This window comes from Ranitomeya variabilis, chromosome 4, assembly GCF_051348905.1.
Source record: "Ranitomeya variabilis isolate aRanVar5 chromosome 4, aRanVar5.hap1, whole genome shotgun sequence".
Lineage (NCBI taxonomy): Eukaryota > Metazoa > Chordata > Amphibia > Anura > Dendrobatidae > Ranitomeya > Ranitomeya variabilis.
This window is the reverse complement of record NC_135235.1, coordinates 91680260-91696173: the sequence shown is the minus strand read 5'-3', so window position 1 is coordinate 91696173 and position 15914 is coordinate 91680260. Positions and strand designations below refer to the sequence as shown.

Here is a 15914-nt window from a genome sequence, read left to right as displayed (position 1 = left end):
TGGTGGTGGAGAGTAATAGATGCTCACTAGGGCCGGTGACAGTGGCTCTGCCACCATACACAAGCGTAGGCTCACCTACACCTTTTCCTAAATTCAGTCCATATATTTTTCACTGGCCTTAGTGAATATCTATTACTCACTCTCCACCACAACAATACAGCATTTATCTGATAAAGGTCCATGAGGACCGAAACGTTATATCTACCAGCCGTTATCTGGGGACTGATTCATTGTAAATAAATTCAACATATTTTACAACATATCTTCTTGCGTGCCGAGTTTTCCTACTTCTACTAGTATGGACTGGAGCCCTACTCATGCACCTCATCTATCTACACCGGAGGGCCATTTATCATATTAGCTCATTCTCATAATATATATTAGTTGGTGGCCAATATTGTTATTTTCAGCCCATTTATTTATATTACACAGATAAAGGCACATTAATATTGCAATAAAGTAAGGTCCAATACATGGTTTCTCAGTGGCCCATCTATGCAGCGGGTACACCAATATGGCATCTGGTTCTCTGGATTTATCTTTGGGATAAGCTGTCCGTATTAGATGGGCGAGGGACCAAAATTCATCATTTGCCAGTAACAGATGTTTGCCCTTTGAAGTGGCTGTACAGAAAACGAGGAGACACACAGCCCTACTAATCTGATACTAATGGACACCTGCCTAAGGATAGACCATCATATCACAGTCTCAGAAAACATCTTTAACCCCTTCACGACCGGTCTATTTTCATTTTGGGTTTTTTCCCTCCCCTTCTTCCAAAAGCCAGAATATTTTTATTTTCCTTCCACAAATCCGTATGAGGTCTTGTTTTTTTGCATTCATTTTATCATGTGATGCTCTGGAAAGCGGAAAAAAATTCCAAGTGTGTTGAAATTGCAAAAAAAAAAAGTGCAAAGACAATTTTTTTTTTTTACATACCATGTTCACTATATAGTAAAACTAACCTGGCAATATGATTCTCCAGGTCAGCACAATTAAATAGACACCTAACGTATAGGTTTTCTTTAAAATGTTGAAAAAAAAAAAGTGTGAAAATTTGTATTAAAAAAAAAAAAAAAAAGTTTAAACAAATTTGCTTTTGTCGCCTTAACAATTTCCATTTTTATTTTTTGCCCCCTGAGCTGATGTTTTTACTGATACGATTTTGGGGTAGATACAATGTTTTAATCGCTTACCCTGACGAAGGTCTGGTTTGGTCCAAAGCGCGCGTCGGGGTTCCGTTACCTTATTGAATGTTGCGGCAGCCAAAATACGTAACCAATCGGATTCATTTATTTCATATTTTGATAGATCGGACTTTTCTGAATACGGCAATACCAAATATGTGCATTTTTTTCTGTTTTATTTTTAATGTTTCAAAAAAGGGGGGGGGGGGGCGATTTCAACTTTTGAATACATTTTTTTTTCTCACTTTTTACTGTACTTGATAGTCCCTTTCCCATCAGCACTGTTATGTATAGTGAAAATCATGATCTCCTATGAACGTCAGCTAAATGTTGGCTTGCACAGGAGTATCATAATGGCAGGCACGGGGGCCTTCAGCAGATCCCTGGCTGTTATGGAAACCCATTGGCGCTTCATGTTCACGTCACAACGCACTGAAGGGAGCGTGGAATGATGCACCCCCATACTGGCACATGTTAAATGCTGCGGTCAGAGATTGACAGCGCCAATTAACATGGTAACAGCTATGTGCGGACCTCCACTCCGCCCATAGCTGTAAGAGGCAGATGATGGCTTAATACTTCAGCCATCATCTGCCGGGAAAGATGAAGGCTCTGTGTGTGACACGACATATGACATAAATGTACATCGTTATGAAGAGGTTATAAGCGTGTATATATTTTTTCAGTGGTGCAGAGCATTATAATATACATATAAAATAGCACAGAATCAGTGCCAGCCTGGTTATTGGTGCTGCCATGTAACATACCTTGGCATCTTCCTCATCAAACAGCCTACACCAGGGAGAGTTCACTACATTGTTGATGGCGAGTTCAAATGAGCAGGTAAAAAAGGCCACTTGTATCAAATCTGTAATAAAGAGAAAGACATTTATGTTGTGACAGAAGTGGGTCAGCAGAAAGGACAGTAAGGGCCAACAGGATTTTTCTGCAGTTCTAAAGGCATAAAGCTAAACTAAAATAGTAAAGGAGTTTTCCGCTTTGGGCGCTGAAGGATAAACAAGAAAACAATGACGATCAGCAATTGGCTGTAACCTGCTATGAATTCTAAAGTAAAGGCCCCGTCTCACATAGCGAGATCGCTAGCGAGATCGCTGCTGAGTCACTAGTTTTGTGACGCAACAGCGACCTCAGTAGCGATCTCGCTATGTGTGACACGTACCAGCGATCAGGCCCCTGCTGTGAGATCGCTGGTCGTGTCGGAATGGCCTGGACCTTTTTTTGGTCATTGAGGCCCCGCTGACATCACTGAATCGGTGTGTGTGACACCGATCCAGCGATGTCTTCACTGGTAACCAGGGTAAACATCGGGTTACTAAGCGCAGGGCCGCGCTTAGTAACCCGATGTTTACCCTGGTTACCAGCGTAAATGTAAAAAAAACCAAACAGTACATACTCACATTCCGGTGTCCGTAACGTCCCCCGGCGTCTGCTTCCTGCTCTGAGTGCCGCCGTACAGTGAGAGCGCAGCACAGCAGTGACGTCACCGCTGCGCTCTCACTGTACGGCGGCTCAGTCAGAGCAGGAAGCAGACGCCGGGGGACGTTACGGACACCGGAATGTGAGTATGTACTGTTTGGTTTTTTTGGTAACCAGGGTAAACATCGGGTTACTAAGCGCGGCCCTGCGCTTAGTAACCCGATGTTTACCCTGGTTACCCGGGTGCTGCAGGGGGACTTCGGCATCGTTGAAGACAGTTTCAACAATGCCGAAGTCGTTCCCCTGATCGTTGGTCGCTGGAGAGAGCTGTCTGTGTGACAGCTCCCCAGCGACCACACAGCGACTTACCAACGATCACGGCCAGGTCGTATCGCTGGCCGTGATCGTTGGTAAATCGCTATGTGTGACGGGGCCTTAACTGTGCAATTCTCCTGCAGTGCCCCCGCAGGTGACACAGAGACAATGCAGGCCACATTAAATCAATTAACTGTCAATGCAGTGCATACAAGCTGGGTCTGAAGATTGGGGGAAGACATACAAAAGAGGGCCCCTGAGCGAGAATAGTACATGGTATGGTATGTCCTCCCCATGCTCTTTGTAGCTGCTATATTCCATCCCATTCTCTTCCAAATACACTTGGAATTCGGGCGTAAAAGTTTTTTTTATTATCAGGGCTGTGGAGCCAAACCTCAGACTCCTCAATTTCCATGACACCAACTCCACAAAAATGGGCTCTGACTCCACAGCCTTGTTTATTATTATTCTTTTTAAAAATAAAAACAGAAAATTTACCAAACTTTTTGGTAAGTGTTTAACAATCCAGTTACACCGGCGTCCCTGTATGGGTCCTCTCCTTCCCCCTTGGCAGGAACGTCAGCATGCTAACTGCCACGGCCGCTCAGCGGCATCTCCTGTTCTGGCTCCTAGGCATACAAATGTTGCACAGGTCTTCTGGCAAAATAGGGGCAGTGTGCGCACTCCAGAAGTGTCCCCAGCCTACAGCTGGGAGGCATTAGGCATTTAAGACACCCCGTAGGGAGGTGTGTGAGCAACTTCAGTACCTCGTGTGTCTCCAACCTACTAGTCCGTTGTCAGTTCCTGAACCTGTTCTGTGATTCTGCACCAGTGTTTGTCCAGTGATCCTGAGCCCGTCCTGTCTGAACCAGCCATTCCGTCAGAACCTGTACCAGAATCCATATTGCCAGTGATCCTGAGCCTGTCCTGCCTGAACCAGCCATTCTGTCAGAACCAGTACCAGAATCCATATTGCCAGTGATCCTGATCCTGTCCGAGTCAATACCTGCATCCCTGGGGGGGGGGGGGGGGGGGGGGGCAGCTGCTGCCATACCAGGAACTGCCCTGGAGTGGCACCTGGCGGCTACTTGCGGCCAAGCCTAATCTCACCATCAGAGGCACTAATGAAGAACCAGGTAGTCGCTTAGTCAGGCCGCTCCAGGGTAAGTCCAGTCTATGGCAGAGTGGGTGCACACCCACCAGAATGACACCAATATCCAGGGATGAAATTTGGCCATACTCCCAATACCTTATATATCCTCTGTGAGAAGTAAAAATATGTAGTGTAATAAATAATTAGTGTATACATGGACATAAGATCTGCTGTCTGAAATCACTGAAATGATAGCAAATATTTGTTTTTCTACAATACACAGAATTGTTATATTTCTCATTTGCTTTCTAAAATGCAAAGTTAAGTAACTCTCTAAATAATCTTCATTACAACTACCTCGCATTCAGCCTATATTACTGAGAGAGACACGCAAACCTTGCATCCAGCCTATAGTACTGGGAGTGACATCCAAATCTCGCATCCAGTCTATATTAATGGGAGTGACATCCAAATCTCGCATCCAGCCTATATTACTGGGAGTGACATCCAAATCTCGCATCCAGCCTATATTACTGGGAGAGACATGCAAATCTCGCATCCAGCCTATATTACTGGGAGAGACATGCAAATCTCGCATCCAGCCTATATTACAGGGAGAGAAATGCAAATCTCGCATCCAGCCTATATTACAGGGAGAGAAATGCAAATCTCGCATCCAGCCTATATTACTGGGAGTGACATCCAAATCTCGCATCCAGCCTATATTACTGGGAGAGACATGCAAATCTCGCATCCAGTCTATATTACTGGGAGAGATATGCAAATCTCGCATCCAGCCTATATTACAGGGAGAGAAATGCAAATCTCGCATCCAGCCTATATTACTGAAAGTGACATCCAAATCTCGCATCCAGCCTACATTACAGGGAGAGAAATGCAAATCTCGCATCCAGCCTATATTACTGAAAGTGACATCCAAATCTCGCATCCAGCCTATATTACCGGGAGAGAAATGCAAATCTTGCATCCAGCCTATATTACTGGGAGAGACATGCAAATCTCGCATCCAGCCTATATTACCGGGAGAGAAATGCAAATCTTGCATCCAGCCTATATTACTGGGAGACATGCAAATCTCGCATCCAGCCTATATTACTGAGTGACATCCAAATCTCGCATCCAGCCTACATTACAGGGAGAGAAATGCAAATCTCGCATCCAGCCTATATTACTGAAAGTGACATCCAAATCTCGCATCCAGCCTATATTACCGGGAGAGAAATGCAAATCTTGCATCCAGCCTATATTACTGGGAGACATGCAAATCTCGCATCCAGCCTATATTACTGAGAGACATGCAAATCTCGCATCCAGCCTATATTACCGGGAGAGACATGCAAATCTCGCATCCAGCCTATATTACTGGGAGAGAAATGCAAATCTCACATCCAGCCTATATTACCGGGAGAGAAATGCAAATCTCACAACCAGTCTATATTACCGAGAGAGACACACAAACCTTGCATACAGCCTATATTACTGGGAGAGACATGCAAATCTCGCATCCAGCCTACATTACTGGGAGAGACATGCAAATCTCGCATCCAGCCTATATTACTGGGAGAGACATGCAAACCTTACATCCAGCCTATATGACAGAGAGAGACATGCAAACCTTACATCCAGCCTATATTACTGAGAGAGACATGCAAACCTCACACCCAGCCTATATTACTGAGATATGTGCAAATCTCACATCCAGCTTATATTACTGGTAGACATGCATACCAAAAGTTATGTAACAGTTAATCGGCTAGGCAGACCCTTGCGTCTCCATGATGACAGAAAGCAAACCTAATGTAGTTTGCTCCTGTAGACATATCCCATCCGCCCCCAACATCTGACTGTAGCCTTTTGACTGTATTTCAGCCAGTGACAGGGGATCATACTATTGTATGTGATACATTACAGCTAAGTGAATGGTTCCCTCCGGGGTTAGTAGTCAGCTCCTACCTGCGTTCAGCTCATGCTCTGGAATGCTTAGGAGGTTGGAGATTTTGTGCAGCACTCTCCTCATTTCTGGTCCTTCCTTAAACTTGTCCACTTCATGCATTGCTGTGTCATTATCTTCTACTTGGGCCACAAACTTCTCACAGTGATCAAAGAAACGCATTAAAGTATCATTGACCACAGGCTCTCTGCACCATACAGCTGTAAAAAGACAGAAATGGAGACATCTTACTAATTTGCTTAATCCCCAATAGGAAGGACTTTCACTGGTAAAAGCAATTACGCTAGTAATAACCGATGGTGACTTCAGTTCTGTTCGGTTTATTCCATGAAGACCTTTTCATACATGATCACATACGGTATTTATTAAATTACATACTCGGCTTTTCCTACTATAATGTGATGTCTAAATGCTAGAATAAGGGGGTAAGTACAATAGAACTGAATTTACGTTGATACATGTGCACTCAGTTTTTTTTTTCCGTTTGAGGTGGATTACTTCCAATTTTTTTTTTTAATGACTGAACAAGAACAACCTTGAAGACTGAACACCATAAAAACTAGTATCCAAATACAGTATAAAACACATACAAAAAAAGTTAAAACATGTAATTATACTGTTAACAGGCTTGTCTATTACCTGTAGTGGCCCCTTTTTTGTGTTTCGATTATTTTCCATGATATTTTTGCACAGCCCCCTTTAAAATGAAGTAGTTCCCAATGTAAAACAACAATGGCGCCATTCCATGTCAGCGCCGAGACTACGTGACATTGTTCTGCCATGTGGATGTTATTGAGCAGGTAAGCTCTTATTTCCCTCAGATGAACCTCGGACAAGAGAAAAAAGTGAGTGCACAGCAGCCCAACAGAAGCCACGGATTGTCTGCAGTGCTCATGTGGCATAAAAATGGCATGCAAACCCTGGGGCTGACATCACTCGAAATGCGCCAGTGTGGGAGGCAAGTATGAGGGTAATCCAGGTAGAGGACAACCCCTTTAAAGTCTAGAACTACTATATACTGCAGGGATATTAGTGCAGGTCATCCAGTGAAATGGACAGATACATGGAGTTCTCAGAATGATGGCAGTCCCAGCCGATCAGACATCACACTTAGGCCGGGGTCACACGAGAGGAATACGGACGAGGGAGAGGCGCAAAAACAACGCATTGCACACGGACCAATGATTCTCTATGGGGCAGCTCCCATCAGCCGTATATTTCTCAGCCGTATTTTACAGGCTAAGAAAATCACAGCATGCTGCAATTGTCAGCGTATTCCTACAAAAATACACCAATGAAAGTCCATGGGGGCGAGAAAAATACGGATTACACACGGACCATGCGTGTGACTTGCGAGAAATACACAGCGGTGTTCTATAGAAAAGCCGGTAATTCAGCGAGGTGTACAGTAAAATCACACTGACAGAATAGAATAGAATAAATGTCTGCACATAGTATAGGGAGATATATATATATACTTATATACAGTACTGACCAAAAGTCTGGACACACCTCATTTAAAGATTTTTCTGCATTTTCATGACTATGAAAATTGTACATTCACACTGAAGGCATCAAAACTATGAATTAACACATGTGGAATTATATACTTAACAAAAAAGTGTGAAACAACTGAAAATATGTCTTATATTCTAGGTTCTTCAAAGTAGCCATCTTTTGCTTTGATGACTGCTTTGCACACGCTTGGCATTCTCTTGATGAGCTTCAAGAGGTAGTCACCAGGAATGGTTTTCACTTCACAGGTGTGCCCTGTCAGGTTTAATAAGTGGGATTTCTTGCCTTATAAATGGGGTTGGGACCATCAGTTGTGTTGTGCAGAAGTCTGGTGGATACACAGCTGATAGTCCTACTGAATAGACTGTTAGAATTTGTATTATGGCAAGAAAAAAGCAGCTAAGCAAAGAAAAACGAGTGGCCATCATTACTTTAAAGGGAACCTGTCACCCCCAAAATCATAGATGAGCTAAGCCCACCGGCATCAGGGGCTTATCTACAGCATTCTGTAATGCCGTAGATAAGCCCCCCCCATGTATCCTGAAAGATGAGAAAAAGAGGTTAGATTATACTCACCCAGGGGCGGTCCCACTGCGGTGGGCGTCGCAGTCCAGTCCAGGGCCTCCCATCTTCTTACGATGACTTCCTCTTCTTTTCTTCATTCTGCAGCTCCGGCGCAGGTGTACTTTGTCTGCAAAGTACTGCAGTGCGCAGGCGCCCTGCCTCTCTAACCTTTCCCAGCACCTGCGCACTGCAGTATTTCCTCTGCCCTCAACAGGGCAGGCAAAGTACGCCTGCGCCGGAGCAGCAGCGTGAAGACAAGAAGAGGATGTCATCGTAAGAAGATTGGAGGCCCCGGACCGGACAGAAACGCCCATCGGACCGGACAGAAACGCCCATCGGACCGGACTGCAGCGGGACTAACCTGGGTGACTATAATCTAACCTCTTTTTCTCATCTTTCAGGATACATCGGGGACTTATCTACAGCATTACAGAATGCTGTAGATAAGCCCCTGATGCCGGTGGGCTTAGCTCATCTACGATTTTGGGGGTGACGAGTTCCCTTTAAGAAATGAAGGTCAGTCAGTCCAAAAAATTGGGAAAACTTTGAAAGTGTCCCCAAGTGCAGTGGCAAAAACCATCAAGCGCTACAACGAAACTGGCTCACATGAGGACCGCCCCAGGAAAGGAAGACCAAGAGTCACCTCTGCTTCTGAGGATAAGTTTATCCGAGTCACCAGCCTCAGAAATCGCAGGTTAACAGCAGCTCAGATTAGAGACCAGGTCAATGCCACACAGAGTTCTAGCAGCAGACATCTCTACAACAACTGTTAAGAGAACACTTTGTGCAGTAGGCGTTCATGGTAAAATAGCTGCCAGGAAACCACTGCTAAGGACAGGCAACAACCAGAAGAGACTCGTTTGAGCGAAAGAACACAAGGAATGGACATTAGACCAGTGGAAATCTGTGCTTTGGTCTGATGAGTCCAAATTTGAGATCTTTAGTTCCAACCACCGTGTCTTTGTGCGACGCAGAAGAGGTGAACGGATGGACTCTACATGCCTGGTTCCCACCGTGAAGCATGGAGGAGGAGGTGTGATGGTGTGGGGTTGTTGCTTTGCTGGTGACACTGTTGGGGATTTATTCAAAATTGAAGGCATACTGAACCAGCATGGCTACCACAGCATCTTGCAGCGGCATGCTATTCCATCCGGTTTGCGTTTAGTTGGACCATCATTTATTTTTCAACAGGACAATGACCCTAAACACACCTCCAGGCTGTGTAAGGGCTATTTGACCAAGGAGGAGAGTGATGGGGTGCTACGCCAGATGACCTGGCCTCCACAGTCACCAGACTTGATCCCAATCGAGATGGTTTGGGGTGAGCTGAACGGCAGAGTGAAGGCAAAAGAGCCAAGTGCTAAGCATCTCTGGGAACTCCTTGAAGATTGTTGGAAGACCATTCCTGGTGACTACCTCTTGAAGCTCATCAAGAGAATGCATAGAGTGTGCAAAGCAATCAAAGCAAAAGGTGGCTACTTTGAAGAACCTAGAATATAAGACATATTTCCAGTTGTTTCACCCTTTTTTGTTAAGTATATAATTCCACATGTGTTAATACATTTTTTTGATGCCCTCAGTGTGAATGTATAATTTTCATAGTCATGGAAATACAGAAAAATCTTTAAATGAGAAGGTGTGTCCAAACTTTTGCTCTGTACTGATATATATATATATATATATATATATATATATAAAACCCCATATCCCATCGCTACAGGGGAGTGGGAAGAGAGAGGCTAAGTGCCAGAGTAGGCGCATCCTACAGACGTGCCTTTTCTGGGGTGGCTGGAGGCAGATGTTTTTAGCCGAGGGGGGGGGGGGGGGATAACCATGGTCCCTCTCTAGGCTATTAATATCTGCCCTCAGTCACTGGCTTTCCACACTTTTTCCATAATTTAACCCTTTATTTTAACACCTAGAGCTCCCAAATTTTGCACACAGACACTTCAAACATTAGTAGTGAGGAACATGCAAAAACTAAGGGATATGAAATGGTTTACTGTATGTAAACCATGTCTCATATCCTGTCGGGTTTGATAAGGAGATGGCAAAAGCCGGCAATTGAATCACCGGCTTTTCTGCTATCTAGCTCTGTAATATATATATATCATATATATACATAGATCTATTCTATGTCCATTTTGCAATTTTTGCAAGCCTGCCATCCAGAGGTTTACATGCGCAAAATACGCAGCCACACCTTGCCTACGGATGACATACGGATCACTGTTCAGGGAACATTTCTGCGTATTTGGTCTGTAAAAATACTGACCATATTTTTATACGTTGTGTGTGTGTACTTTCAAGCTCTCAGACTTACTTTCTAATTCCTCCTCATTCGGTAGCGGGAGCTTGAGGTAAGCGTGTGCCAGTCCGTGAATAAAAGCTTTTGTGCTGTCAACGCATCTGTGCTTAGAACTGGTAATAAAAGACATTTTACATTTATGGAACTTGTCAGAAGTAAACAGGGCGGGAAACAGAGAGGCGAGTCTATAGGCCAGGTTCTTCATGTCCTCCTCTCCTTTCTTCACCAGCTGTCCATCCATCCAGTCATCATACCACATGTTCCAGCTCTGTAGCTCCTTCACCAGCTCAGAGCTGCTCGCACTTTCTTCGATAAGGCTGTACATTTTCTTCAATTTCTTAATTTGCTTTCTGGTGGGGTATCGTGTCCCATGCCTGATCACGGAGACTATTTGGAGAGGAGTGCAAGTATTTGGTAGAAGATCGTTTTTCCTTGTAACCATCAAAGGATTTTGCAGGAGAAAGGGATTGACTTCTTCATATCTGGTCTTGGTCCCAAAAAAAGAGGCTATTTTTGGGGACTCATTGATGACAGAGTCAATCCCTCCAGCACTACAAAACCAGGTCACTGAGAGAAGAAGGATCTGAGCTGCTTTGGGGGCACATTTTTTGTATGTGTACAGTGCAGAACTCATTGTGGGAAAAATGGGGCTGCCGAGGTATAAGGGAATTGTTGGGAATGGATTGTCTGTAGCTCGCTAAGCCTTCATAGATGTAGTGTGCGGACAGGCGATCATCTCATCTATCGACAGTCCTACAAGTGAGAACACATGATATAAAAAAATGACACAGAAAATCAAGAGCACATCAACACTATACAGAGATAATCATGTTCAAAACCAGTCTATGAATGTGATTCACAATCCTGTCTGGGGCTGTGAAGCCCCCAAAACACTTCTGTGGTAGGGACAGACCTTGGAACACTTGCAGTAGGGTACGTGCTGGCATAAAACCTACTTTTCTCATTCATGCTGCTAACCTCAGTGATCTAGCGCTGTCAGCAGGTTTGCAGGGTCAAAACAACTGGCATTACACCCTTTAGGCTACGTTCCCAGATGAGTATGTGGTAAGTTTTTGATGTTGCCGATTTTCAGAATCGGTTATGGAAAATAGTTTTATTGCATTTTTTTTCATTGCATTTATGCATTTTTAAGGAAGAGAAAATATGCAGCATCAAAAATGTATCTAAAACTCATCAAACACTCTTTGTGTGCACAGCGTCTCAGGCCACGTTCACACAATCAGTATTTGATCAGTTTTCTGTTCCAATGAAAGAACAGATAACAAAAACGTAAACCAAGATGTGAATAATTACCTGAAGGGGAACCAGCAGTGACGTCTACACCGCCAATCCACTTAGGTCTGTGTAGCCCCTTTAGAAGATAAGCGAGTTGATCTCTTGACCCCAAAGCGATGCACCACCAGCGAGAAAGTGCGATTTGAAGCTGCGTGTCTGGTATCGCATTGGGGCATGACGATGAACTAACAGCGACGGATCCTCACGCTGTAATTACGGGTGTGCGTCAGAGCCAACGACCTGTCAATCAACCAGAGGATAGTGGCCCCAGGCATGAACCCAGCGTGAGATGAGGAGCCTTAAGTGCATCGTCCCGCCCCAATGCCCTGCCTAACACATACATGCAAAATCCTAAAATGGGATTTCTCACTGGTGGAGCATTGTCATTCAGAGATCAGTTTATCTTTTGAAGGGCTATACAGACACAAATGGTTTGGGGGTGCAGAAGATTCTGACAGGTTCCCTTTAAGGGTATGTGCACATGTTGTGGATTTGGCTGCGGATCTGCAGCTGTTTTCCATGCGTTTTACAGTAGCATGTAAAGCTATGGAAAACCAAATCCGCTGTGCACATGCTGCGGAAAACAGTTTATTTTCTGCAGCATGTCAATTCTTTGTGTGGATTCCGCAGCGTTTTACACTTATTCCTTAATAGGAATCTGTAGGTGTAAAAACGCAGGTGAAATCCGCACAAAAACTGCACTAAATCCACAGGTAAAACGCAGGGCGTTTTACCTGCAGATTTTTCTGAATCTGGGCGGAAAAATCCGCACACAAATCCACAACGTGCGCACAAGGCCTAATTATCCTCATTAATGCGTTAATCCCAGATAGTAAGTTATCTCTCATCCATACAATAGGGGGCAACGTACTCATTGCTAGAGGCCCCCCGTGAGCCCTTGCTTGCCATCCGTTTCACTCACTGTCTATGGAATAATGTGAGACAAAGCCAAACAGATAAGTTATTATCTTGGGAATATCAGAGTACATGACGACATCACACAGCAGCGATTCTTAGCGCAACTAACAACTATTTTAGAATTTATATTTCACTGCAAAAAAAACAGCAATATTGTAGACAAGCTGCAGTCATGTGGATAGTGTAGAAGAAAATAGCAAGCGAGTCACGGGCACCCTGCCACCAGCGACTGAAAGTCCAACTCATGTGGAAACATTGGCGGCTCCGGGTCGCGGAAGGTCACAGGACACAATGTAACAACACAATCATTACATGCAACGTTACAGTGTGACACTGAGATCTCAATGTCACCAGACACCTGCCGCCAAAGGCTTTCTGCCAGCAGCTTGGTGGGCAGCACTCTGCCAGGACCCCGCAGTGTACACAGGGCAGATCTGATTTTAGGACGCACTGTCTTCATCCAATATATACGGTCTGTGCTGGATTAGGAGGGAAAGCACTGAATGGATGTCCTGATAACACATCTGACCTCCCTGCAGACCCCTGTCATATATTTGGGCAGTGTGCGGACCTCTCTGTCATATATTTGGGCAGTGTGCGGACCCCCTGTCATATATTTGGGCAGCGTGCGGACCCCGTCATATATCTGGGCAGTGTGCGGACCCCCTGTCATATATCTGGGCAGTGTGCGGACCCCCTGTCATATATCTGGGCACTGCGCGGACCCCCTGTCATATATTTGGGCAGTGCGCGGACCCCCTGTCATATATTTGGGCAGCGTGCGGAGCCCCTGTCATATATTTGGGCAGCGTGCGGAGCCCCTGTCATATATTTGGGCAGTGTGCGGACCTTTCTGTCATATATTTGGGCAGTGTGCGGAGCCCCTGTCATATATTTGGGCAGTGTGCGGAGCCCGTCATATATTTGGGCAGCGTGCGGAGCCCGTCATATATTTGGGCAGCGTGCGGAGCCCGTCATATATTTGGGCAGTGTGCGGACCCCATGTCATATATTTGGGCAGTGTGCGGAGCCCGTCATATATTTGGGCAGTGTGCGGAGCCCGTCATATATTTGGGCAGCGTGCGGAGCCCGTCATATATTTGGGCAGTGTGCGGACCCCCTGTCATATATTTGGGCAGTGTGAGGAGCCCCTGTCATATATTTGGGCAGTGTGAGGAGCCCCTGTCATATATTTGGGCAGTGTGCGGAGCCCCTGTCATATATTTGGGCAGTGTGCGGAGCCCGTCATATATTTGGGCAGCGTGCGGACCCCCTGTCATATATTTGGGCAGTGTGCGGACCCCCTGTCATATATTTGCGCAGTGTGCGGACCCCCTGTCATATATTTGGGCGGTGTGCGGAGCCCCTGTCATATATTTGGGCAGTGTGCGGAGCCCGTCATATATTTGGGCAGTGTGCGGACCCCCTGTCATATATTTGCGCAGTGTGCGGAGCCCCTGTCATATATTTGGGCGGTGTGCGGAGCCCCTGTCATATATTTGGGCAGTGTGCGGAGCCCCTGTCATATATTTGGGCAGTGTGCGGAGCCCCTGTCATATATTTGGGCAGTGTGCGGAGCCCGTCATATATTTGGGCAGTGTGCGGAGCCCCTGTCATATATTTGGGCAGTGTGCGGAGCCCGTCATATATTTGGGCAGTGTGCGGAGCCCGTCATATATTTGGGCAGTGTGCGGAGCCCGTCATATATTTGGGCAGTGTGCGGAGCCCCTGTCATATATTTGGGCAGTGTGCGGAGCCCGTCATATATTTGGGCAGTGTGCGGAGCCCCTGTCATATATTTGGGCAGTGTGCGGAGCCCGTCATATATTTGGGCAGTGTGCGGAGCCCGTCATATATTTGGGCAGTGTGCGGAGCCCGTCATATATTTGGGCAGTGTGCGGACCCCCTGTCATATATTTGGGCAGTGTGCGGACCCCCTGTCATATATTTGGGCAGTGTGCGGACCCCCTGTCATATATTTGGGCGGTGTGCGGAGCCCCTGTCATATATTTGGGCAGTGTGCGGAGCCCCTGTCATATATTTGGGCAGTGTGCGGAGCCCCTGTCATATATTTGGGCAGTGTGCGGAGCCCGTCATATATTTGGGCAGTGTGCGGAGCCCGTCATATATTTGGGCAGTGTGCGGAGCCCGTCATATATTTGGGCAGTGTGCGGACCCCCTATTACATTACTACCTGGACACTTGCAGTGCAGTTCGGCACACTAACCAGCAGGGGGGGGCATTCCCAATACAAATTCTTGGCCATTCATCACAAAACAACTTTAGTTATCTATCCCACTAGAGCTGGTGGCGACCACTAGCCCACGCAGAGCACGATGGGAAATAAAATGTCATAAATCAGATTGCATGAAGCTAATACCTGCACAATCCGCAGCACACCGCGGCCGCCCGGCGCCGCCGAATGACAACAGCCCCAGTGACAATCAGCCGCTCACCCCCGCGATCCCACTGCTTCTAGCACAGCTCTGTAACTTTCTATGGAGAGGCGACGCACATGCGCACAGCTAGTGTCATTTACAACCCAAGCGCAGGCGCTTGGAACCTAGAGCTGACGCCTGCGCACTGCCATCAGAGTACACTCGTGCGTCCAAGCATTGTAGGAACGTTTTTTTTTTTGCTGCGCTTGTTTCCGTACGGAGAGATTTCATGCTTGAGCCTAGACTGTATGGGCTCCTTCCAGGTGCCTGACTGCAGCCCATACACTCTAGCCGGCTCACTACTGAAGATGCTAGACTGTATGGGGACATACTAAAAAGAATGAAGAAAAGGAATAAATAAAAAGAATGAACATAATAACATTTAGGTCCAAAGAGATGGATAGGTGTTATAGATTTCTTATGCATCTTGGATATGAACTGAACATAAAATATATGTAGAAAATTAGGAAATCAACACATATCCCATAAAAACAGGTGTATATTATATTCCCTGTGCCTGATAGGTGGGGAATGAACATGAAATATATGTAGATAATAGGAGAATGAACATATCCCATATAAACAGGTGTATATTATATTCCCTGATAGGTGGGGAATGAACATGAAATATATGTAGATAATAGGAGAATGAACATATCCCATATAAACAGGTGTATATTATATTCCCTGATAGGTGGGGAATGAACATGAAATATATGTAGAGCAGTGGTCTCCAACCTTTCTGACCTTGAGAGCCACATTCTGCTTTGCAAGAGGGTTGTGAGTCACATCCAGCTACTGCCCCCCTCACAGTAGTGGCAACCAAAGCCCCCATTAAGGCCGGGTTGCTATTGCGTTAATGCAGTCCGTT

General features: G+C 45.6%; 1 protein-coding gene across 1 annotated transcript in view; it reads right to left on the bottom strand.

Moving 5' to 3' along the window:
- The window catches only part of MINPP1 (multiple inositol-polyphosphate phosphatase 1), a 63385-nt gene extending 48269 nt beyond the window's left edge, over nucleotides 1-15116 (bottom strand). Inside the window, exons 1-4 of the mRNA XM_077258899.1 lie at nucleotides 14986-15116; nucleotides 10407-11144; nucleotides 6007-6204; nucleotides 1955-2055 (exon numbers count right to left, since the gene is read on the bottom strand). Of these exons, the coding sequence (XP_077115014.1) occupies nucleotides 1955-2055; nucleotides 6007-6204; nucleotides 10407-11025 (918 nt within the window). The 5' untranslated portion in view covers nucleotides 11026-11144; nucleotides 14986-15116. The remainder of the gene's footprint in view (nucleotides 1-1954; nucleotides 2056-6006; nucleotides 6205-10406; nucleotides 11145-14985) is intronic.
- Between the last annotated feature and the right edge of the window lie 798 nt (nucleotides 15117-15914).